Source organism: Anoplophora glabripennis, unplaced genomic scaffold, assembly GCF_000390285.2.
Source record: "Anoplophora glabripennis isolate ALB-LARVAE unplaced genomic scaffold, Agla_2.0 scaffold90, whole genome shotgun sequence".
NCBI lineage: Eukaryota > Metazoa > Arthropoda > Insecta > Coleoptera > Cerambycidae > Anoplophora > Anoplophora glabripennis.
Window position 1 is genome coordinate 920808 of NW_019416260.1, and position 25130 is coordinate 945937.

Here is a 25130-nt window from a genome sequence, read left to right on the forward strand (position 1 = left end):
AAGGACAACTAACATATATATATATATTTATAGGTTTGTATGTTTTTATTGTTATTAAATAAATCAAATTTATTGAAAAATGAAGGAACTTATCAAAAAGCAAGGTCTAATACATCAAAATTCTGCAATCTTACACATTTTCATTTTGAACAACCTCTTTTGCATTTGTATATTTGAAATGTGTTCTCGCTGATACATTTTTATAGCAAACTGATCGCTGTGATGTCATTCTATTACATTCTCTTTATAGGTATAATAATCTCCAGCATAATCGATTTTAAATCGCGACACTTTCCCTTTTTTTGGACCGTTTATGAATTATTAGCTCTGCTTCGTGAAAGTGAAAGCAAAATTCGCAGAGAAGAAACACGATAGAATCGAGGAAAAGCGTAAAATATCCACCAGGTCTAAACGCCGCCAGCTACGCAGCAATTTATGTCAATGATAAACATTTTTTTTAACCAATGCTCAACGGAGGTTGAAGGTAGCCACCTATCACGCAGTTTGATGACAGTTCATAGGTAAATTGCATAACTGTATGTTTTTTTATGTATTATTACCTGTTATTAGTCGGTAATTCGCAGTATCCTGTTTTATTATTATCAATAAAAGGCGGAACCTCAGTGTTTTTGTCCCAATTGCGTCAGAAAAAATACGCAGGACTTTGTACTCGCATGATAGGATTGGACTATAGGATTTATTCGAAGTAAATAATATTTTTTAGCTCGACGCTTCTTGTGACGATGCGAAAATGGAAAATAGAGACCAGTTAGAAACAGAAAATCCAACACTTTGATGTTTTTAATTGCTTTTTTTCAAGTTTATATTGGTCGAGAATATGGGAAAAGACTAAGAACAGGGAAAAATGGAAATACATTTGAATGTTTTTCATAATTTATAAATTAACACCAAGCACAACTAATACTTCGACTGTTTCTAAACCAAAAACAAGTTTGTTTTGTATCAAACAGAAGAACTAAAACTCTTATTCAAAGTTTCCTTTACACGACATTTCTCTTTATTGACAAAATTTCGACAAAATGATTTGTATATAAATATTTTTGACATTCACTTACCCATTTTATAAACATTTTCCCCAAAATACAGGTCAAATCACTCAAAATATGTTGAATATTTCCATACAAAGTCTAATGAGAAGTGCACACAAAACAATCTGAATGTTTACTGACTTCCATCCCATTTTAAACAACAGTAGAGTTAAATACAAACTACAAGGCATCATCGTTCCTTTTAAAATCTATTTGTTAGTCATTTTCTTATAATACATTCAAAATAATTGATGTAACACCCACCTACCTATACATAATGGGTTCATTTAGCATACAGGTATATATTTTTTAATTCATATTCAAAAACACATACATTTAGTGATTTTTTTTCAACAACTTCTCCCTCAAAGGAATAATTAAAAGGAGCACGCAAATGCTGTGACGTTATACCACTCGTTAGTAGCTAGCCTATAAAGTTGGATGGGTATAGTCTTTCCGAAAGTCAGTTGAACATGTATAACAACGCCTAGCAATAAAATTGAATTAGTTTCATAGGCGTCCCTAAAAAAGTTTTCTGCTAAAGGTAAACAATAATAATAATTTGTATATAATCTGTAGAAAATTTCTATGTTCATTTGGCCTACAAAATATTTTTTCTTTATATAAATTATAAATTGTTTAATGACACGAATAATTGTGGACACTGAAATTTTAGTTAATTTGTGAATTATATTTATAATTTCATTATCTGATTTTTCATTTTCTTTCATTTTTAAACAATCGTAAATATTTAAAATAAGACGCTGATATTGACCACGTAAATATTCATTTTAAACTCTAAATATGTTTCATCAACGTCTGGCGGTATTTCGTTTTGTTCCGTTTCAAAAGGTCTCCAAAATGCCATGTTGTATTAATATTAGTAAACGAAATATCCCTATTATTTCTCCCTTTCGCAATTATAATAGAAGATACCTATAATAAATTAAAATTATCTGAATCACACCAAATTTCGCATTGCTGCACTGCACTGCTAGACAATTTGTCAACAACTGAAATTTATGGCCCAGTCGCCCAGTGCGGCTGTGTTTTAATTGAGGTCGGAAAGACAAATTTAAACTGTCAAACCCACATTTATACGTTATGATCATACCTATTTAAAAAAATAAATGTTTTTGTAAATTTTGATAACGAAAAAAGATAGATTTTTCGAAACAATAACTATAATTGTAGATCCTGATCTAAGAAGGAAATAAGGTCATTATGTGAATTAATCAGAAGAAGAAAAAGACGTTTTTTTAGTTTATTTGTGAGAATAACATCTGTAAAGGTACTTTAAATTGACCCCAAGTGAAAGACGTGAATAGGTTTTTTTGGTTATTTATTGGGGTGTGCCAGCTGTGAAAAAATGTAAACTCTTACATCAAAAGGATCAGTTATTTTGGTGCAGGGGTTTATTAATTCATATTTTATTTTTCTCAGAGGTCGCAAAATACCCAACAAAAAAGGGAAAAAACAAAATTATGCCACAAATAAAAAATTTCGGAGAATACGTGAATAAGTAACATTCAAAACGTTTTTCAGAAAAGGGAAAGGGATATGTGACATTGTAACTTATCCCAATCTGATTATCAAGCAAAAATAGTTAATAAAAATAAGTAATCTTTGATTCTTTTTGCACAAAAACTTCTTACATTCATTATTTTTATTTATTTCTTTTTTTTTCACAGATTGAAAATCAACAACCAATAAATAGGTAAAAAACTATACCACAACTTAAGACAACAGACAGCTACAGCGTTTAACCAAGCCGTCGAGTGATGTGACGTCACACGCGTTACGAACTACATGGAAAAGACCTCTATTTTTCAGGAAATCAAGGACAACTAACATTTTATTTGACTACAACTATAACCTCTAAACTTACCAAAGACAAAGAATTTATGTACATGCCTTGATTTGAACCGGTACAAACAAAATTTTTACTACAGTAACGACTACCGTACTAATAGGATGACAAGTGATGAAATAATATCCTTACGGTCCTAAAGCACAAGCCTACTGCGTTTGATATCCACCAACAAGTCATCGGGGACGAGGAATCAGGTAATCGCTAAGAATAACAATAAACCTACATAAAAAAAGCTTAAAAATGTTAGTCCAGCTCTTGACAACTCTACAGATAATTAAAAACTTGTTTATGATGGTTTCTGCAAGCGAAAATAACGTGGGAGAATACTGTTTAATTGTTCTATCTCTTCTCTGGATATATGTGAGAAGTAAAATTGTTCCCGTTTTCATTTACTGTCACACATAAACACAGATTTATACGTACGTGGATTTTTAATAAAACAATTACAATGTTTTCTTTTAAAGTTGATTTCTTCCAACGAAAAATCGATTCCTGTTATCTAAGCTAAGAAGTAAACAGTGATATGCGTTAATAGTTAATTTTAGACAGAGGCGTAGCGTAATTATTTTAAATCAGGGTCTAAACAAAGCGTTGTCATTTTATATTTCCCATAAAATTGCGATTCTGCAGTTATGACTTTGAGTTGGGCAAATCCGGATGTCGGCGCTGTTTTCGACAACGATCAACAAAAAGAGATAAACATGTTATTAATCGGTATCCGGCCTGCCTAGACGTAATTATAATTGTTGTTCGCAATGAAACAAACCGCAACACGGTGTTCGAAATTTCTCTCGTATTAACCGATTACTTTCCAATTTTGATTAAAAAAAAGTTGGAAATGTGTAGTAGCAACAATAACATGGGGTCTGTGATATGGAATAACCAGTTTTTTGCTAGAAATTATTTCATTTGTTACTTAAATCGAACGTTGAGGAAAAACGGTACTATTTTTTCAAGTTCGATTTGTAATAAACGCTAAAGACTCGGTGTTATGAAAAAAGAACAATTTTTTCAAGATAATGACAACACAAGGCGAGATTGATATAAAACAATATAAATTCTCGAAAAATAAAAGTCTAAAGGCTAAAATAGAGCTTCGCATCAAAATTAACACATCACTAATATAGACCACGATAGGAATGCCAACTTTTTCACTAATGATTGGCTGTAAGGATTTTTTTTAACCTATCCAGAATGTTTTTAAAATACACAAGAAAATGTTTTTTCAAAATATCATTGTTTTCAAGATAAGTAAACTATTATTATTACTATTATTATCCTTTAATTAATATCAAATCACATATTTTCTTCGTCAAGTTAATTTTAAATCAACGGTATTCCTAATAAATTTCATCAGTACATTTTTAATAAAAAAAATGGCCCACAAATTCTCAAATACGGATTCACAGAAGTTGTGTTTTTTTTTTCAAAGAACTTTCCAAGGTTTTAAAGAAAATATAGAACGCTTCAAGATTGTTAAGACTGTGGAGCAGGAAGAAAGAGTTCTTATAACATGATTCATGATTGTAGAGAACTCCATAACTAGTCTAGAAAAATTGATGTTGAAGCAGGTGAGTTCTTCGCGAGGAACAGATGTTTTTATTTCATGTCCAAAACAAAGATGATCGACCAGGGCGATTAGAAATGTGCCGTCGTATCTTGAAAAACAAATGATTAACCTCATGTTGTTTACTGATTTTGTCTGTTTAGAAGATAGTCCTTTGACCGTATGAACAAACATGTGTATGTTTCAAGACGGAACACCTCCACATTTGAATGTAGCTGTCCGCGAATATCTCAATGCGACATTTCTTCATTGACGGACAGATCGAAACAGGCCTCAATCTGGGCAACTCGATCGCCAGATTTAAATTCTATGGATTATTTTTTCTGGGGCCATTTAAAGCAATACCACGCCGATAAAAACTGAAGAGCTCCAATAATTGACAATAATACAAAGGGGTTTTTTTCAGCGGGGATTTTTCACCGAGGTAGGAGGTATTTTCTAAAAAGCTTTAGAAAATGTATTGGCGAAAATCGAGGACAACCTTTTTTACTGTTTTAGTGTTTGTTACACTTGGCGACTTGAATAAAGGGTGCCATTTTTAAAGTATTAAAAAAAAATGACTTTGAGAAGCTGCATCATGAAAACAATTGACATTTAGTTTGACTTAAGTTGTATGCAGCATTTTCAGAAACACTCTGTATAAACATACTTAACTAAAAAAAGAAAGATGCAAAATCGGATTAGCCTTTCGCGAGAAAATCAACTTTGGAGTAGTTCATTGTGATGCAGCATTGTCAGTTCAAGATTTTAACAAGTAACTACGTTCATGCGGCAAAATATCTCTTAAAAAGCAATAATTGGGCATGCGGGTCACGCCGCAGATGACGATAAATCATCCAAACTTATTAGACTAAAACACACACGTGAGTTATCTTCCGCGAGAAAGCTCGGTTCTCAATCAGAAGAAATGGTATCAATTTTTTTGAAACGCGGTTAACGCGGTACAATTACCTCGAGGCTGGACACAAGGAACTACACGCTTTTAATTAGCGTAATTAAAACAATTGGCATCTTATTAAATTCCATATTTCCCGTCGTTAGCATTCGATCTAGAAAACTACTGACCATAAAAGTTTAAATTAAGGCTGGTAATGTTAGTTTCTCGTGATTTTTTGAAAGATGTTATCCTGCGGCGTTGTCGATGTAGCAACTAGTTGGCCGTGATAGGAGCTAAAGCGACGTTACGCAATCGCTTTTACGTTCCTCGGTTTGGCGCTAAAATTCTGTTTTGTTTTAATTATGAGGCTGGCGGAGAAAAGATGCATTGGAAACGAGGCAAGCTTTGACGGAAATGGAATAGATTTGATATTTCCATATGTAACTGTATATTTATATATTCAAGGCAGTTAAGTCTTTAAAAAAGCGTGGATATTAGTTTAGGAAAAGTAGAAGACCTTCTTCTTGATTATTTGATGAGTAGATTGGTATTTAGATTAAAATGAAACCGATACCTTCTTTAAAGGCCTATACTTTGTTGCAAGGAATAGTTTGAACAAAAACTTTGGCAACGAAGTCGAAGATTCAATGAATAAAACAGGTTCTTTAATATTTTTTACAGGAAAATACTTCTTACTGACAATAATTTAGTACTACTTTTTATTTTATTACAGCGAATGTTCAAAGTGGCCCCCATTAACTATTGCACAATGCCCAATTCGGTTTTCTAATGTATCAATTACTAGGCGAGCGGTTCACCCCTAAAAAACAAACAAAAACCTACAGCATGAAATTTTTTTTATTTTATAGTGTATTTTTCTGATAGTTTACTTATTTTTTTTTTATATTTTTCGGCGTGGTCAGTCAATTGTTATAAACAAAAAAGTTATAAAAAAATTACTCGTCGAATGGCTTTTTTATTGTAAAATAAACACCATTTGTTCTTTGACAAAAATTCGAAAAATACTTCGTTTCCGAGATATTTACAATTTAATGTGAAAAAAGTTACGAAATCAACAAACTTTCGGATTTTTTTTCTCAAAAACTACTGAACAGATTTTAATTTTAAAAAAAGCATAATAATCGGCAGATTTTCTACTTTAAGCTATATTTTTTTAGTATAGGTCAATCATTTTATTGAAGTTCTAAAGCGAGTAAAAAAAGTCTTTTAAAGAAAATTATGATAAATTTTCTTTTTACAATATCTTGGATTAGATTATATTTACAATAAACATTATTATGATTTTTTTTTAATCGATATACGTTAACAGTACAAATGTTCAAAAGATCATTTTGTTTGGTTTTGTAGCCGGAGTAAGGTTTTTGCAAATAATTAGTAAAATTTAAATATTCGATTTTTGGTTTTGTAAATGGCTAAAATGACTTGAAAGTTATACCAAATCTAAACTAAATAAGCTTTTTAAATCGTAAAATTAACCTAATAATAATAATTGACCTAGCGGTCTCGAAAAATAAAAAAGTTATTGGATAATTTTTTGTATAAGATAATTATTTTATTTTTATTTTACAAAAACATTAAGAGCAATAAAAGTATATTAATTTCTTTTTTATTTAATTTTTAAATTATAAGTTTTTCGTTATTTTCGACAAGTTCTTGAGTTGAAATAAGCGTTTCATCATCAATTTCGGATGGAAAATTCTGACATTCACCTGAGCACGCACAGACTGCACAGCATTCCAGGTTCGATGACAAACAGACAAACAGTTACAATTTTTCGTAGAACATTTTCCACTACATGAACAAAAATATTTTTGCAGCATATCTAAGCAGTTTCTCCTTCGAAATAATTAAAATTCAAACAACCATTTTCGATTTTCCATCCACGTGTCAATGGATCTAGAGTTACAATTTCACTATTTGTAGACTGTTTTTTTTTACTCGCTTTAGACCTTCAATAAAATAATTGACCTATACCAAAAAAATATATCTTAAAGTAGAATATCTTCCGCTTATTATGCTTTTTTTTAGAATTAAACTCTGTTCAGTAGTTTTTGAGAAAAAAAATTCCGAAAGTTTGTCGATTTCGTCACTTTTTCACATTAAATTATAAATATCTCGGAAACAAAGCATTTTTCGAATTTTTGTCAAAGAACAAAATGTGTTTATTTGTATTTTATGTTCGGCAAATTATTAATGATTTTTTAGTTGGTTTTACATAGCAGCACATGCACTTTATAATAAAGTTGCCGCTGCCACATAGAAGATGACAAGTTATCACTTCACGTTAGCTTTTTTTAAATATTTTTAGGTATACAGAAAACATGATTAGTTGAAATCAAGTTAATTGATGAGAAGATTTACCCAAATTTATATTACCTAACTTTTTAATCAAGAAAATCATAAATTCGACATTTTTATTTTCGTCTCTTAAGACGAAACACAATAAGATTTTCAATTTATGACGAAATAGTTATTTTTGAGGTTACGAAGCATCAAGAATTTTATTATCATTCAATAATGCAACAGTTTTTCGAAAACTGCTTCGAATTATTATTAAAACTGGCGCAAATGGACGTGAAATTGTTGGCATTTGCTATAAATTAATTTGACGTATATGCATCGAACCAAAAATACAGTGTCAATAGTCATCTGGTTCTGGCCGACACATTTGTTAGACCTGCCAGATTGAAAAATTCCGTGAATATTTTAAGAAAAGAATACTGTTAAATGTTACGACTCAAGTTTTAAGTACGAATGAAGTGGTGAAGAATATTTGCCTCTTGAAGTTTCGAAAGCAGAAGAAGGTGCAGTATTATTCTTCAAAAATATGTAAGACAGTATCAAACAACTTTAAATAATATCTTTAAAAATTGGTATATTGGAACACAATTAAAACTAATAAATATGACACACAATTTTATTTTTTTTTATTTCATTTTGCCAGAGCATGATACCCCCTTGTATTATGACCTGCTGAAGACGATGGAGCCATTAGAAATGCTCTATCACATCAGGATTTTTCCCTAACCTCAGAAAATAGCTCAGAATCAGTGCAAGTCTCGATTTTTTGTTAAATTAGTTAACATTTTGAAATTAAAATACATAGACGTGTTAATAGAGTCACAATAAAAACTTTTTATTTTCACAGTATTTCTTCTAAAATGCCTCCTTGAGGAATTACAGCGATTTTTAGCCAATTTTGAGCATTATTAAAATGCCTGTAACTACACAAAGAGGCATTTCAGAGAAAAAAGTGCAAGTAGAAAAAGTTTTTTATTTTGACCCTTTATTTTCAAAGTTTTAACTATTTTAACAAAAAAATCGGGATTTCCACTGATCTGGAGCTATTATTTGAGGTTAGAGAACATTTCTGATGGTTGCATCGTCTTAGGGGGGTCAAAATACAGGGGGGTATTATACTCTGTTACAATGTATATCAATAAAAAAAATGTTGTATGCCTGTGTAATCACTAAACATTTCTTGTAGGTATTGTCATAATTAATAGTGTTAATTTTTTCAAATAAGTACATGAGTTTTTAAAGTAATTACAGGTTGCTTCATATTATCTTTAATTTCAAAACCTTAACTATTTTAACAGAAAATCGAGATTTCCACTGATTTTGAGCAATTTTTTGAAGTTAGAAATAAATCCTGACGAGATGGAGCATTTCTGAAGGTTCCATCATCTTCAGATGGTTAAAATACAGGGGGTAAAAATATATTTTGTTGAAGAGTAAATGAAAATTTCTTTTTGTGTATCTATGTTATCATAAAATTTTTGGCAGCAAGACACATACTCAGAGAACAAAACAATGGTTGTTGATTCAAACAAACACATTTCCAAATTGAATAATCGTATTTTCAAGGAATTTATCCAATTACATTAACAAGTAACAGGTGCACGAAAGAATTTTTTGTTCTAAAACAAAAAAGTCTTGTTCCGGTTAAGTAAAGTGCATTGGACACTTAGAAAACAATTAAAATGTAAAATAACGGTTTTCAAAAAATAGGATTTTTATTTTAAGAGAAAAAATTTCACTTTCGCATCGATTAGGCCTTGGGAAAATCCTTACTTGAGCGCAAATGAGTGGAAAAAATATGTTACATGCCATAGAAACTTGTAACAAATTGTAAACCATTTGATTTTACGGTCCATCGTGTAAAATAGAAGTAAATCGATTTTTTTGAAAATTTTTGTGTAATTTTATTAAGTTTGGCATAAAAGTATTGTCATAGGATAACGATAGTATCCGTTAGTTAGGACCAACTATTATTTTGTTACCTCTTTAACAGCTTTCGCCTCCTTCTTCGCTTTTTTCTCTTCCTTCTCATGAACCCCGTTACTTTTGCTACTGCTGGCGCTGCTGCTGCTGCTGCTCTTGCTGCTAGCCGAAGAACAAGCAGAAGCCGCCCCTGCACTAACTTCCTTTACCACTTTGCCACCTTTACTAACGTGACTATAGTTATTGTTGCAGTCCTTACTGTCACCCTTCAAATTCTCGAACCTAGCCAGGATGGCCTTCACCGAGACTTTGGGCTCGTGCTCCTCTGGAATAGTCTCCATGCGGGCCAGAGCCGAGTCCACTCGCTTATCGCCGGGCTTCTTCTCCTCGACATAGTCGTACGCGCGGTCCGAACTGCTGCTCTCCGACCTCGTCCAGGACCTAACGCTACCGCAGGCGTTCTGGGAGTACACCTCACACTTCACCGTGAAAGAATTTTTCGATTTGGTATCGGCCCCGGAGTCCGAATCGTGAGAATCGTCGCTAAGGCTCTCCGATTGATTCGAGGAGTTGGCCAAACTGTCCAGGGACGTAGCCGTGAAATTCTCGGATAAGTTCTTCTCGTACGCGAGTTGCGACCACTTGTTTTTATGCATTTTTCCACACTGGTACTAGAATATCTGGAAGATCATGGTACTAATATCCGCGCGTATCCAAACGGGGCACCGTCGCACTGCACCGCGAAGAACGATCGAGTGTGGTGTGCCGCGGCGAGCCGGGACAAGTGAGCATCGCTCTCGGGCGACTAGATGAGCTCCAATAGTCGCGGTGACCCACTGATGGTCAGCCAGCGGTACGATGTGGGACAGCTCGACATGTAACAGGTGGTTTGTTGGATGGTACGCGACATGGTTCGTTAGAGGACTGTTTGGTTGAATCGTCGAGCTATGCGCTTATGTCGTTTTCCGAAAAGTCGACGAGAAAGTCGTTGACTGGGATGACGCGAAAATTCGCGGATTTGCGTTTGTTATACAGGGTGTTTCTAAAATAGGGTCAAACTTCTCCTGCGTTTATAACTCATTAAAATAAGCCCTTAAAAGGGCTCAAACAAAACTGTTTTTTTTTCTGTTATTGACAAAACGGTCGCAAATAAATAGAAAAAAATTTATGGGTTTTACATAACTTTTTACGTTAAATAACATGAGCTACTCCGTTTTTCGACATGCAAATCATATGCGTCCCATTTAGGTTGGTAAAGGGGGTTTTCGGCCCGTAATTTTTTTTATTTCAATTTTTCTACAATTTTCTCTACAGATTTATAAAATCTTAGCAATTTTATGTAAAAAATATTATCTTTGTCCAAATCGATATTTCCAGTGGTTTTCGAGTAAATTGAGTTTGAAAATAACTCTGCTCTTTAAGTTATTAGGCCAAAAATTACAAAAATCTGTTTACCACGGCAATTAGTTCTTTAATTAGTAAGTGTAACTCTAAATTTAAATAGTCTTAGTTTATGTCCTAAATTATTTATTAAATGAACGGATCCTTCATAACTGCAATTTATTTGAAAAAACCAGTTTTGTTTGAGCCCTTTTAAGGGCGTATAACTTCCTAAGGGTGCGTTTTAGGGCATATGTTAATATGAACTTTTTGGCTTATTTTAATGAGTTATAAACGCAGCAGAACCCTAATTTAGAAACACCCTGTATAGGCTACTGATTAAAAAGCAGGGTATTAAGGAACTACAACGTTGAGGGTTTTTTATTGCATGAATCGTTCAAATGGTTATTCAAAAAGAAAAAACCGCGGAGTGCTATTAAATTAGAGGGTGGAAATTGAAAATAGGGGTGAAAATGCAACCCTTATGGTTTTTTGAGTAAATCTCGAAAACGAAGCAAAATTTGAGGGTATTTCATAGGAAAAATTTTGTAGATAATGAGATTTTCTATCGAAATAGCTTAATTAAAAAATTTATTTACTGCAAAATATATTAAAAACAATTTAACAAAAAAATGCAAAAAATTCAATTTTTTGTTTTTTTCTACTTTTATGCAAACAACTTTTTTCTGAGCAGAGATAGGTATAGGCATTGCTTCACAGAAAAAGTAGATACAATTTCCTTCAAAAGGGGGAGGTTGTGGAGTATTTTTGGATGAAAATTGACTGATATATGGCCGCTCAAACTTAGTCAATTTTTCAATTTTCGTCGCGTTAACCCTTATACGTTTTAATTCTCATTTTTTGCAAAAAAGGAAGAAAATAAGATGTTCAAGGATTTTCATCACATGACTTGTTCGACGGGTCATTAAAAATGAAAAAACCGCGGGGTGCTTTAAATTAGGGGGTTGAAATTGAAGATAGGGGTGAAAATGCACTTTTGCAGTTTTTTTAAATATAGCACGAAAACGAAGCAAAATTTCGGTATAGTTCATAGGAAAAATTTTGTAGAGAATTGAATTTCTCATCGAAATGACTTATTTAAAAAATGTAAAAGGAAAATTTTATGCAAAAAATCGTTAATAAGCAATTTTAAAGAAAGCAAAAAATAAGATATTTTGATTTTTTTTACTTTATTAATAAAATAATTTAGTAAAAACTTGAGAATTTAAGTACAATACAATAAAGTTCATTAATAATGTATATACAGTGTGTCCACGGATGGAGTTGACAAGAGGAGAAACTCTTTTGTTTTTGACTGTATCGAAAAATGTCACTCTTTATAAAAAGTTCTGCTCCTCGAAAAAATGAGACATTAAAAAACACGAAAATACCCAAGAGAGAAGTATCATTATTTATCAAATCTGTTTATAACCTCAAATAATGACTTAATACAAATTTTAAGTTAAGCCCACGTTTTTTATGCGCATAGAAAAATTTTCATTTCTATTGATATTTGAAAGCCGAAAACCAAAAATCTCCGTGGATATATGATTCACCCAAATATGGACTTTTTGAAACAGATACCGTCTGAACTAATAAGATTTTCACGATTTAGGGTTTTTCGTACGTTTTACGTAACAAAAAAACTTAACATGACCTATTCTAACTTTTTTTTAATTAATAATCAAGAAAAATGAGCTTGGTTGCCGTATAATACAGTGTAGGAAAGTACCGATGGTCTATCAGAAGTTACGTGAGAGCGATAAAGTAAGCCATAGAAATCCATGTGATAGACAAGGATGGCTATAATGAAGGCGTCTAATAGTCAACGCCCATTTCGCCCTTCCACAAATAAGAAGTGGATCTTATTTAAATGAAAACGATATAGGAAACGATAACAGGTGGCTCAAATTAGGAAAAAGTTTTTTTATACCTAACACCATGCCGTTTAGAAAGTTTTAAAATTCCGGGTAGTTTCGGAGATATCCGGAAAAATTCGAAATTTTGCAAAATCGTTTTAATTTTCGGGAAGCACTTACGAAGAAGGATTCTGGTTGAAAGTTTTATGGTCATCATCGTATGATCCCATCAAACTCTTGTTGTCCCGAAAATTATCGCAAAATCTTATTCCGAACCTTATGTGACCCTAAATAACCCTTTAGGGTTACTTTGATCCAGTATTAGAAATATACATATTTATTATATCTAAAAATCCAAGTTGACCATCAAATTACCTTTACGGTTGACCTTTGTGCAAAGGTCAAGGTGACCATCGAATGTTCCCATCAGAAGTCTACAATTTTTGTCAAAAAGGTATTTCTTTCAATAAGAAGATATTGCAATGCGTTATTTAACATGGAACACCGTGTATACTATAGCGTTGCTTACGCATACTTAACGGTACAAATTGAATAAGATCGCGATTAAACTAGGATCCGTCTACGCATACGTGATTTCTCTTTTTGTCGCTGAGAAGAACCTTATAAATTTCACTCTTGTGCGAAAGAAATCGCGTTGAATTCCTGCGAAATCATGTCAAAACGGCAAAAAATGAAGTGGGGGATCTTTAAAATTTAAATACAAATATAAAAACCCAGACATATTTTCCATGCATCAAGAAAAAGCCGGAAGAATAAAACGGCTGCAATGTAAAAGTTGCCAGTGCATCTAATTATTACTTTTTAAAATGCGCCAAATCGAGTTTTAATTTGCCCCGGCAGATGCTGGATATATTAGCAGCAAAAAAGAAACATCAAAATCTAATACAGCTAATCGCGTCGAACACATGCGGTAACTAAACGATTTTTTTCTTGAGAATGATATAAAGCGCTAATAAAACCACAACAAACCATTCACAAATAAGCAAACCGGGAAATCGCCTGCAGGAATCGAAGCGGAAACCGGCGTTGCAGGAGCCGTAGTTTTAATCAGAGGCTAGGGGCAGGGCCGGCTTTCGCTCGAAATACTGCGAGCAGAAAATTAGAAAGGTCGTTAAAATATGCGGGTGGCAAAAAATCAAAATATGGTGCCAGAAAAGGAAGGAGTTTTGAAAAATCAGGCACTATAAGAAAGAGAGGGGGGAGAGATAAATAGAGAGGGGCGGGGAGAGAAATAGAGAAAGAAGAGAGAGGTTCCCAGAAATTTGACAAAATTCAATGCACAAGTATATCCTTAATACTCGAATATTTTAATATTGCTACGTCACACGAAAAAAATGCCTTGTTTTCCATTTTTGTATTAAAAATCTGTCAAACAACAAGTCCACAAAAATGTATACTGCTTTTTTTACTAAAATAAATTTTACGGTCTTTCCGATTTCAATTGAAAACTAAAGAGCTGGGCAGTATGTACCAGGTTCGGTCGCTACGCAGCAACTCGGCATTGAAACATTTGAAAAACTTGTTCCCATATTTATTTAGCCATACCCATATGCAGGTCTGGTCAAACTAAACGTGTAGGTGGCAGAAATGTACACGCCCAGTTGAAGAATGCGCGGACAAACGGCGCACAAACGCAGCCGCACAGGGCGACCGGCCATAAATTTCAGTTGTTGACAAATTGCATAGCAGTGCAGTGCAGCAATGCCGAGCAGTAATATATTTTAATGAAAATGTAAATGTTTTTTGATACGTCACAACCAAAATTTACCATCAATATAATAAAATTGTTTCAGGGCATAAATAATTAAAATATGTTGTTGGCCAAATGAACATATAATAGAAATTTTCTACACATTACATATAAATTATTATTATTTTTCACCTTTAGCAGAAAACTTTTTTTAGGGACGCAGATCAAACATTAAATTTTATTGCTAGGCGTTTTTATACATGTTCAACTGACTTCGGAAAGACTAGGTACAGAAGAAGGTACAATATATACAAATTTTCGTAGAAAATCGACGAACATTTGAAATTTTCATTGAACGTATACAAGACGAACCAATAGAGGCCCAGTGCTGAACCCTGAGGAACTCTTTTTGATTTCTTTCCTTTTCAGTCGAATATACCCATATAAAATACAAAGTAATATTGAAAATTGCTTTAACGGCACCTCTTTTTCTTTTCAATTTGCATCTATGGAGTAAATTATATTGTTTCCACGACAAACTGGCCAAATCACTCCATTAACTCATTAAAAAAAAACAATTTACGATATACGACGTACTTAAAATTTAATAGCAAACGGCAAATGGGTTCAGCGCACACTTTCGTGATTCCATTAAATAAAACGAGTCACTTAACAACCAGATCCGCGGACTGTAAAGAAATAACTGTGTAATTGATGAGCTCGCATACATTTTTTTTTATAATTTTTAAGCAGATAATACGCTCTATGTATGTCAAGATGCTAACAACCATAATAAAGGCTATTTCTCATTTTATACTCTAATTGTCAGAGCATTAATTGATCGCGTTCGAGCGCTCTTTATTTGCATTTTGCCCGCGTCGGGAAATGCAAAATTGCCGGAACGGTGGTTTTTTTATGTCCGTTAATTATTAACATTTTGTAACGGTTCGCATCGGAAAACAGCCATTAGAAAATTAGTGCGGTAGGTTTCTAACGATGCTGATTTATTTGCAGCCACGACGACGCGTTAAATACAAAAAAAAAAATCAAGGACGCGCAGGTTTGGCTTTACAGTGACGTCATTGGTAGCGGGAAATTTGAATTCTAGGACCGGAAAACGACGCATATGAGAACTAAAATCCATGTCAGTTTCTTAGACCTAAATTTTAATACTTATAAAGTTAATAATAAATCAGCTGTAGGTGGGTCCGTGACTAGTTCATAGAAAATTTCTTAAGTACTGCTGATTAGTATTAAAAATCTTGAAAATTATGAAATTGTACTCCTCTGACGATATTTTAGTTTATTTTCATTCGAAATTCTGTTATGTCTACGTCATTTTCATTAATTGCGCCATTATTATAATTTTTTAATGTTTCCTCAATCACTTCTGCACTTTAATTTCCTCAATTTTTCTCAAAAGGCCAAAAATAATTACAGCTTGTCACTTGAATAAATAAAATAGTGCGGTAACGGAACCTGCCAAAACACGGGTTTATTGTCATTGTCTTTTAGGCATTCATACGGGCCGCTACATCTAAATAAATTTTAGAATTACTTGCTCGAACTAATAATAAAATGTCGTCTTTGTAAAACGACTTTGGAGATACTATCGGTGCTGTCGTACTGGATATTTTTATTATTTGAGTTAAATTTCTTAATGACGTCTTTAAATTACTAGCAAATGTCAGACTCTAGCTGAAACACAGTTGCAGTGAAAGATATGTCTGGTTTTCTAGAATCAAGACAATTTTTCACTGCCAAGATGTCACTGTATTGTGGTTCACAGAAATTTTTTAAGCATTACTGACAAGTATCTACTTTTGAAATTCACTTATGACAACTTCATTTCCTTTACTGGGCCGTTATATCAATTTTTTTAACTTTTTTCTTTCAACTTCATTTTTGAAGGTCACTTATAACTAGAGTTTATCACTTCGTTTTCTTTTAATGTCCTTTAGGCATTTATACGGGCCGAAACATATATTTTTTAAATATCTAGTTCAAACTATCCCCTTCAATAGTAACAAAATGTCATCTTTGTGAAACAATTTTGTTGAGTTGGGATCCCATCAGTTAAAAGACAGATTAAAAGTTAAATGTATAGAACAAATCCGATCTTACAGCTGCACTACTGGGTATTTTTATTATATGGCGTAATTTTTATGTTTGTTAACTTTATTTCCATTCAAACTTCCTTCACACCAACTTAATTCACTTTTACTGTACTGTTGTAATTACTCTCAACGTTTTATTCAACCATTCCAATGCCTCAGGTTAGTTTCTTCCAATTTTCTTCAAATATGTTATAACATAACACAAATGTTGTCTTGCTTCATCATAAATTAAAACAATATCCGAGTTGCTATACACGTAACTCATTTTAGACACTTGAAAAATTAATGTAAACACTATCGCAAAATTGTTAATATTAAAATCGGATTTTAGAATCGCCTAGGGCCACGCCACGTAGAGAGAGAGCATTGCGCACAGCGCACAAAGCGAATGACGCTAGAGACTACACTAGCCCAACGATGTAAGGATTGAAAATACTACAACTTCAACAATTTTTTTTCTCGAGAACTATAAGGATTTTACAGATTTTTTTTTTACGATATTGACTCCATTTTCCACGACGCATCTCTTCCCAAATATTTTTTGAATGCGTTGTGAATCCCCTGAATAAGTCTTATTCAAGACTAAATCGTGATCTTTATAGCTACGCCAACTCTACTTCCACCTACCTTTCTCTGTTCCGCGCAGAACTTGGTCACCATCTCCGACAGCTGCTGCGCCCTGGGGGTGTGCAGGCTAAGTCGACCCTGGGGACTGTCCAGGCTGACGCTGGTGGGTCTGGGGGCGGCGCAGGATCCTATCTCGCCCAGGGAGAAGGATCTGATGACCTGGAGGTGGTTTTGCTCGCGTCTGACAAGGTGTACGCCCCAATGGGACACCGCCACAAGCTGCACTTCGGAGAGCTGAAAAAAAAGAGAGGATCGTGAGATACAGCAAAGGTTTAAATTTTGGCGTTTGATATTTTTATACGAGACATCTTGTTGGTGTTAATGATTTTGAAGATGCATTGGAGAAACCCAAAGGAGACTGATAAATGAAGAAACATTGAAAACGTTTCGGAAATGTATGAATGTAGAAAGAAAAGCTAACCATATGCCCGTAAAAAAATAAAAATAGGGGCGATATAGAAGATAAATTTCGAAGGAAACTTTCTTTGAAGATCACTGAAGGAAACGTGGTTGCACTTTTGAGAGTTACAACAGATGTTGAGATGCTTTTAACTGATAGAGTGAAAGGACCAGCTGATTGGTGTTGAATTGTACCATCATTGTTTGGAAATCTTGATGAAACATTGGTGAAACTCAAACAAGATTGGTAGATTAAAAAAGTAGCTCTACCAAGTAGAGTGAGAAGAAAAACAAGTGTGGGATTGTTTACAAATGCTGACTGAACTGGCCACCAACAATAAAGTCAGACTGTGTTGGGTGCCAGGGCATAAAGGCATTTGTGGAAATGATAAAGCAGATTAACTTGCTAGGAAAGGACCCGAAACTGAGTTCATTGGCCCAGAGCCCTTCTGTGGCACATCTCCCAGTGTGGTCAGGCGGGCTCTGGGCAAATGGACTGAGACAGAACACAGGAAATACTGGACTTCAAGGCCAGGACATAGACATTCTAAGGAGCTTATGGAGTATCCTTCGAAGGAAAGAGCAAATGATTTATTGAGCTTGAACAGAATCCGGCTCAGGAGAGTGACAGGACTCATAACGGGACACTGTCACTTTAAAAAACATCTACATAAACTAAAGCTTGTAGACAGTCCGGTCTGCCGAGGATGTGAATCGGCGGATGAAACTTCTCTGCATATCCCTACTTGGAACCCAAGGAACTGAGAGAAGTGTCAGCAAGGAAGCTTTTGAACTTTGTAAAAAGGACAAATCTACTTGCTGAATAGGACTAGTAGTGGGACGCACAATAGGCCTAATCAGGCCGCAGTGCTATGGGCCTTATTAGGACCAATCACTAGAAGTAGTAGAAGTAGTAGAAGTAGCTCTACCAAAGATGTTTAGATGCATTGAACTGATACATTTGGCATTTTTGTAAGGAACAACAACTGTGTTAGCTTTTAATGGATATTTTGATGATGGATTGAAGAAATTCAAAAATTTTCGATAGATTTTTTCTAAATGGTAAGAAAAGGATTGGTAGATTTATAAATCCAGAAGCAAATACCCAGCACAAATTTCTTAAACATCCAAAGGAAATGTCGACTCAGGGAAGAATGTCGAAGAAAACTTAATATTTTTGACGAACACTGAAAGAAATGTGAACGCAGACACAAGCTGCATTTCGGAAAGATGGTAAAAAGAAAATAATAGATGATTTTAATTGATACATTTTTCATTTTTATCAGCAACTACAACTAAGTTGGCTTTTAATGGACATTTTGATGATCTATTGAAGAAAGGGTGAACAAAAAAAAAAGAAATGAACTCTACTTACTTGCGCCGCTCCGGACACTGGAAACAACCTTGCGAAGTACAACGGCCAAGTCCTGGCCAACTCGACGACGTTCCTCTTTATATTGGCCCTGTGGGAGTTGTTAAAGTTTTCCGCCGTCACCCCGTACCCCGACAGCATGTTCACTCCTGCCCTCTTTTCGTTCTGGGTCAGCCTGAGGCAGGGGGTAAGACCGTAGACGTCTCCCACTATCTGACAGAACACCAAGTGGAGGGCGGTGGGCGGGCCCAGAGGTTCCGACGGCGAGAAGACCTCTTTCCTCACCCTGAGCATCCACGAGACTCTGTTGTAGGTAATGCAAGCGGCCGCTCCGAGAGGCAGCAACCTGGAGGTCGTCTTCGGGGACTCGACTTTCTCCGGTTGCTGGGGCTGAGTGGTTATGGGGGATTTGGAGGGCGGCGTTTGGATGGGGCGCATGAATTCCGGCCATTCTTGAACTGGAAGAGAACCGACGTAGAGAACATTGAGTTTCTGGAGATCTAAAAATTTTCAATGGATATCCATGACATAAAAAAATGAAACTCCATAATATTCGTATAGATGCCAAAATATTCGGAAGTTCTTATGATCACAAGATCGAACTAATGGTTGCTCAGAGAAAAATTGTATTTTATAAATTAAAAGATTATACAATTTGAGGAAATTCGTTTTAATTTCCTTAAGTTTTTGAGTTGCTGGGCCAATCTTTATTATAATAATTATTCCAAGAAGTAATGGTGTATTTTGTAATACAAAATTCTTATGTCCATCGACTCAAAACCAATATGTCAAACTAAGCATAATAATGGTTGTTCGCGAAAAATAGCTTAACCGGTAAATCACAAACAAATTTCTACTGGTGCGCCATCTATTTCATATCAATTGAACTAACCCAATGCTATGTAAAATCTTATAATATCTTTCCATTGTTTTAAAAAGATGTATTGGAATAAAACCGGTTCTATTTTCTGTTCTCTTTTAACGTGACATATAGGCAACTTCTATACTTGATTTCTAATCAGAAGAAAAAACACTTCTCGAAGCGAATCAATTTGTTGTTTAAATTCAGTCAAGAGTAAAAAATGTGTGAGGACCTTGGTTTTTATTTACTGTATAAGGATAAAATAGAAAAAAACAGTATACATTTTTGAAATCTAACCGAATATTTGTAAACTAAACGAACGTTGCGAAACATCAATTAAAATCACGCGGAAATATCACCTGTAAAGGACGACTACGACGGTAACGCCTCCAGTTGTGAGGTCGTACTAACAACGAACAAGTTAGACGTTATAAAAATTTATAAACACGGGGTCCGAGTTTCACTTTCTTTGATATGCATGCGAGCCAACGCGAAATCTACGCCTGTATTATAAAATTGTTAGTCATTTTAAATAGCAGCGAGTAATTTGTGGTGATTAAGCAAGTCGAAGCATTAAATCTAATTTTAGTTAAAAAAAAACGCACAGCGGTCTGTGGCGGAACCGGTAGATTTACAGCGGCGGCGCGTCGAGTTGGGTAAGGTGAACCGTGATCAACCTAACATATCCGAGAAAGCACAGGAAACAAAATATGTAACTTTCAAGTACCTATGGAAATGCATTTAACATTTTTCCTATCAGTAACAACAACATTAATACGAATATTCCTGTCTCAGATCCTTAATTTATTTTAATCCTTAATCTTAAACCGTCTAAACCAATTTAGATTTAAAAGTTATGAAGATAGTTACTAGAGATCGGAAACTTGGTAGCGACGATACACAACGCTACTGATTGCCACAAAAACACGTGCCATGCGCTCTATCAAGCAAAGGGTCATCAGCACAAACGTCAATAAAATGCAGCAAAAAACTTGGATTATTCACCGGCACGCTAGTCCGACAGGGCAGGTATTACGGTGCCACTAGATACGTATCGAATCAATTGATCGATGCGAAGCTTCAAATCAGAGTCAGACAAGTACATTATTCTCATACAAGTATTTTCTTTTATAATATGCGGTTTTACTAATTCCAATAAATGATTGTATGTGTTTAGGTCCATTCTGTAGTAGTTTCGCCAATTTTCAGGTTCCTCGCGCAAATCACGCAGTAATATAAAGTGAAAAAAATACTGTCTTTTTAGAAGTCAGTGTCTTGACCACTTTGAAGTTTGAACGCTTCCATGGTCGATTCCGCGAAATCTGAGTAAATAAATACAGACATCAGCACCATGTGGACGTTCTTGATTTGCAACGTTTTCATTCCGTTTTATGACTGCGCAGGTAAAACGTTGCGCAAAACCTAGCGTCTAGACTGGGCTTTACATTTGCGATCTCTAATAATTATTAATAAAATAAAGAGGTGGAAACTGGTTCAATCTACAGGGTGTACGAAGTTTGACTGCCGTTATTTCAGCATGAGATAGAGTAATCATAAATGAATAAAAAAGTTGTATATTAGAGGGGCGTAAGATTTACAGTTTTCAAAATACAGCGAGTATTAATATTGGGGAGTTTCATCACAACGTGACAACAGCGCTTAACCTAACGCTACACAGCTGGAGTACCACGTATACACGCGACAGACTTGTCCTATGGAAAAAATGTAAACAACTATTATTGTGAAACATTTAGTAAATTTCAAGACAATTGTTTCCAGTTTTTTATTAAATAAAATAAAATGTATCGATTTTGTAGTACGAAGATAGTGTTGTGCTTAAATTTTAGCTTGAATTTTAGTAATTATGAATGTTTTAAAACAGGAATTTAACTTTTAATCAAATTATGAATTTGAAAAATATGTAATTCAAGTACGCAATGGTTCATGTCATCCAAAAAATCATACGTATTAAAAATAATTTAGGTACTTATAAAAAAGCAAAATTCAGTAATTTTTAAACGCACAAGTACAAAACAAACTACAACATATGCTCAAAATGTCCACCACCATTTTCGAAGTACGCACGACACCATCGAATCCAATTTTCGCGCACTATCTGAAGAAAAGGAAATAATGGTACGCAAAAACACTCAGATACGGTTCAGTTCCAGATACCAACTGAACTGCGTATTGCTGGACAGCTTACTACCTTGTGTTATCCGCCGCGCCGTTGTCACATTGCTCGATAAGAATTTTATCGAATTTTAAATTTATTACAACGCTAATTATTTTTTAGAATTAAGCATAAAGAAGTTGAACATTGTATTTTATGGTGTTCTATGCACGCAGTTATGTCAATATTCCTTAATTAATCGAACATTTGTACATCAAGTCGGAGATTTTGATAATTTTTTTCTCGGAAATGGTTGAGTTTAGGACCCCTATCATATAAGGTTTTTTTTTGTTTATTTTAATGTATTCTATCGTCTGTTAAAATTAAGGCAGTCAAACTTCTAACACCCTGTATATTGAATTTCAAGCTCGTCTATTAGAAACACATACCATGATTTCTCTACTTATGTCCGCGTTTCGTGACCAAAATTTCAATGCCGTTTTGTTAAAAATAATGACATACTTGTATTAACTTTTGAAAATTTAGTGTAGGATTTTACACATTTTCTAAACAAAAACAGCGTGAATTGCTGCATTATTAATTAAGTGTAGTTACTGACTTCTGTAAGCGCATGATAAAAAAAATAAATGTATATGACCCTGAAGGCAACAGATTTTTTTATAAAAAAATATGTAAATATTTACTATTTAAAGAAAATAAAAGACAAGGTAATTATTTACTATAGTGTAAAACTCTGTTATTTCCGTGGTCAAACCTAATTTTTGAAAAAACATCATTTTTCTTTTTTAAAGCAAAATAATCAAAACAGGCATTTATTCGTATATTATTTCTTATTTAATCCGACCGCCTCATGTAAAATTTCTGTCCCTCTCTCAGTCGTTTGTCTCATACATAAGGTTACAAAGTACTGCAAGTTTACTCTGCCTAGTTACCCAATCACGCAAGACGCGTGATATGAAAAAAAATTAATATAAATATAAGCAAATGTAACTAATTTGGAATGGTAAAGCAAATATTAACCACACGTTCCGTTTGTATGAATTCTAAGCCCAATTCTTAGAACCTACGTAAGTTATCTCAAGGTACGAGTATATTAGATTTCTACATAAAGTTAGACTAAGTTTTTTTATACAGGGTGTCTGCGAAAGGTTGGGAAATCTCGAAGCTGGAGATACTGCTGGCCAAAATAAGTCGACTGAGCCAAATATGCCTTATCCATATGTTGCTGGTTTCAAAGATACAGGGCGTTCAATATTTGAATTTTAGTTTGAAATTTCTCAATAATTTTGAAAGCTGTCATAGTATGAATAAAAAATTGACACTATAGTGTTTTTTGACATGACAAATAAGAATTTTAACGTTGCTTGTATAGGGTGTCAGTTATGCCCTATTCCTTTCATAAATAGAGGAAATTTTTTATTGCCTTTAGAATTACGGACATTGTGTATTGAAAATATGAAAGAAAAAAGTCTCTCTTGTTCGTTTTCGATATCACCCTAGGTTATCGAGATATTTGCATATACAAATTCAATGCATTTCGTTTTTAAGTAACTTTTAATCAAATCAATTTATGGGCAGGCATAATTGCACATCATTTAACAGGACCGGTTGAATTACCATCTAGACTAAATGGCCAGAGATATTTATAGTTTCTTCAAGAACAACTACCCAATATATTAGAGGATCTTCCCTTATAAACACGCATTAATATGTGGTTTATGCACGATGGAGCTCCAATAAATCTCAGTTGTTGACAAATTGCCTAGCAGTGCAGTGCAGCAATTCGGAATTTGGTGGGAATCAGGTAATTTTAATTTATTATATGCACCTTCTATTAATCATTCATATTACAATTGCGAAAGGGAGAAAGAAAGGGAAGAGGGATATTTTGTTTATTAATATTATTACAACATGGAATTTTGGAGACCTTTTGAAACAGAACAAAACGAAATTTACCATCAATATAATAAAATTGTTTGAGGACATAAATAATTAAAATATGTTTTTGGCCAAATGAACATATAATAGAAATTTTCTACGCATTGTATACAAATTATTATAATTTTTTAACTTTAGCAGAAAACTTTTTTAGAGACGCCTATCAAACTCATTAAATTTTATTGCTAGGCGTTTTTATGCATGTTCAACTGACTTGGGAAAGACTATAATTATTAATTTTTAGTCCTAAGTACATATTTCTTAAACCAATTTTTTCTATTTTGTTTGTTATTTTCTCTTTTAACGGTTGTCTAGTCGCAAAACGAAATGCATTGAAATTTGTATATGCAAATATCTCGATAACCAAGGAAGATATCGAAAACGAACAAATGTAACATTTTTATGTACACAATGCCAGTAATCCTAGCCAAAAAAAATTCCCCTATTTATCAAAGGAGTAAGGCATAACTGACGCCCTAAACAAGCAAAGCCAAAATTAGTTAAAAATTCTTATTTATCATGTCAAAAAACGTAATAGTGCCAATTTTTTTGTTCACATTCTGACAGTTTTCAGAATTATTGAGAAATTTCAAAATAAAATTCAAACATTGAACGCCCTGTATCTTTGAAACCAACAACAATTGTATAACGCATATTTGGCTCAATCGACTTATTTTGGCCACCAGTATCTTCAGTTTCGAGATTTCCCAATCTTTCTCACACACCCCATATATCAAATAAATAAAAATTTAACCTAACTTTACTAATTTAACTTAATTGTCTGAAGAATTTTATCAGTATAAATAAAGTTAGGTTAGGTTAGGTTAAATTTTCTTTTATATTTACTTGTTACGCTAAATTATAAAAATAAATTACCGATCAAATGAAGATAACAGTTACATCAGTATCAACGTTTCTTTTTATTTTTGTGAAGTGCACCATTTTAATCGTTCTGCTACCCGTAGAAATAAATTTGCGGTACTTAGTAACCTTATTTCAGATGATGACGGAGAGGAAGAAATTCGAGAGGATAACGACGTACTGATATCACGAAATGGAAAGTATAAATGGATATATAAATATGTATGTATAAACAAGGGCATCGCCAGCCGATGGACTT

The 25130-nt window shown here is 33.8% G+C and overlaps 1 protein-coding gene across 1 annotated transcript in view; it reads right to left on the bottom strand.

Annotated features, from left to right (window-relative positions):
- Positions 1–25130, bottom strand: part of LOC108917981 (unconventional myosin-XV) — a 67440-nt gene that overhangs the window by 13724 nt on the left and 28586 nt on the right. The window contains exons 11-12 of the mRNA XM_023457307.1: positions 19080–19534; positions 17306–17539 (exon numbers count right to left, since the gene is read on the bottom strand). Coding sequence (XP_023313075.1) covers positions 17306–17539; positions 19080–19534 — 689 coding nt within the window. The remainder of the gene's footprint in view (positions 1–17305; positions 17540–19079; positions 19535–25130) is intronic.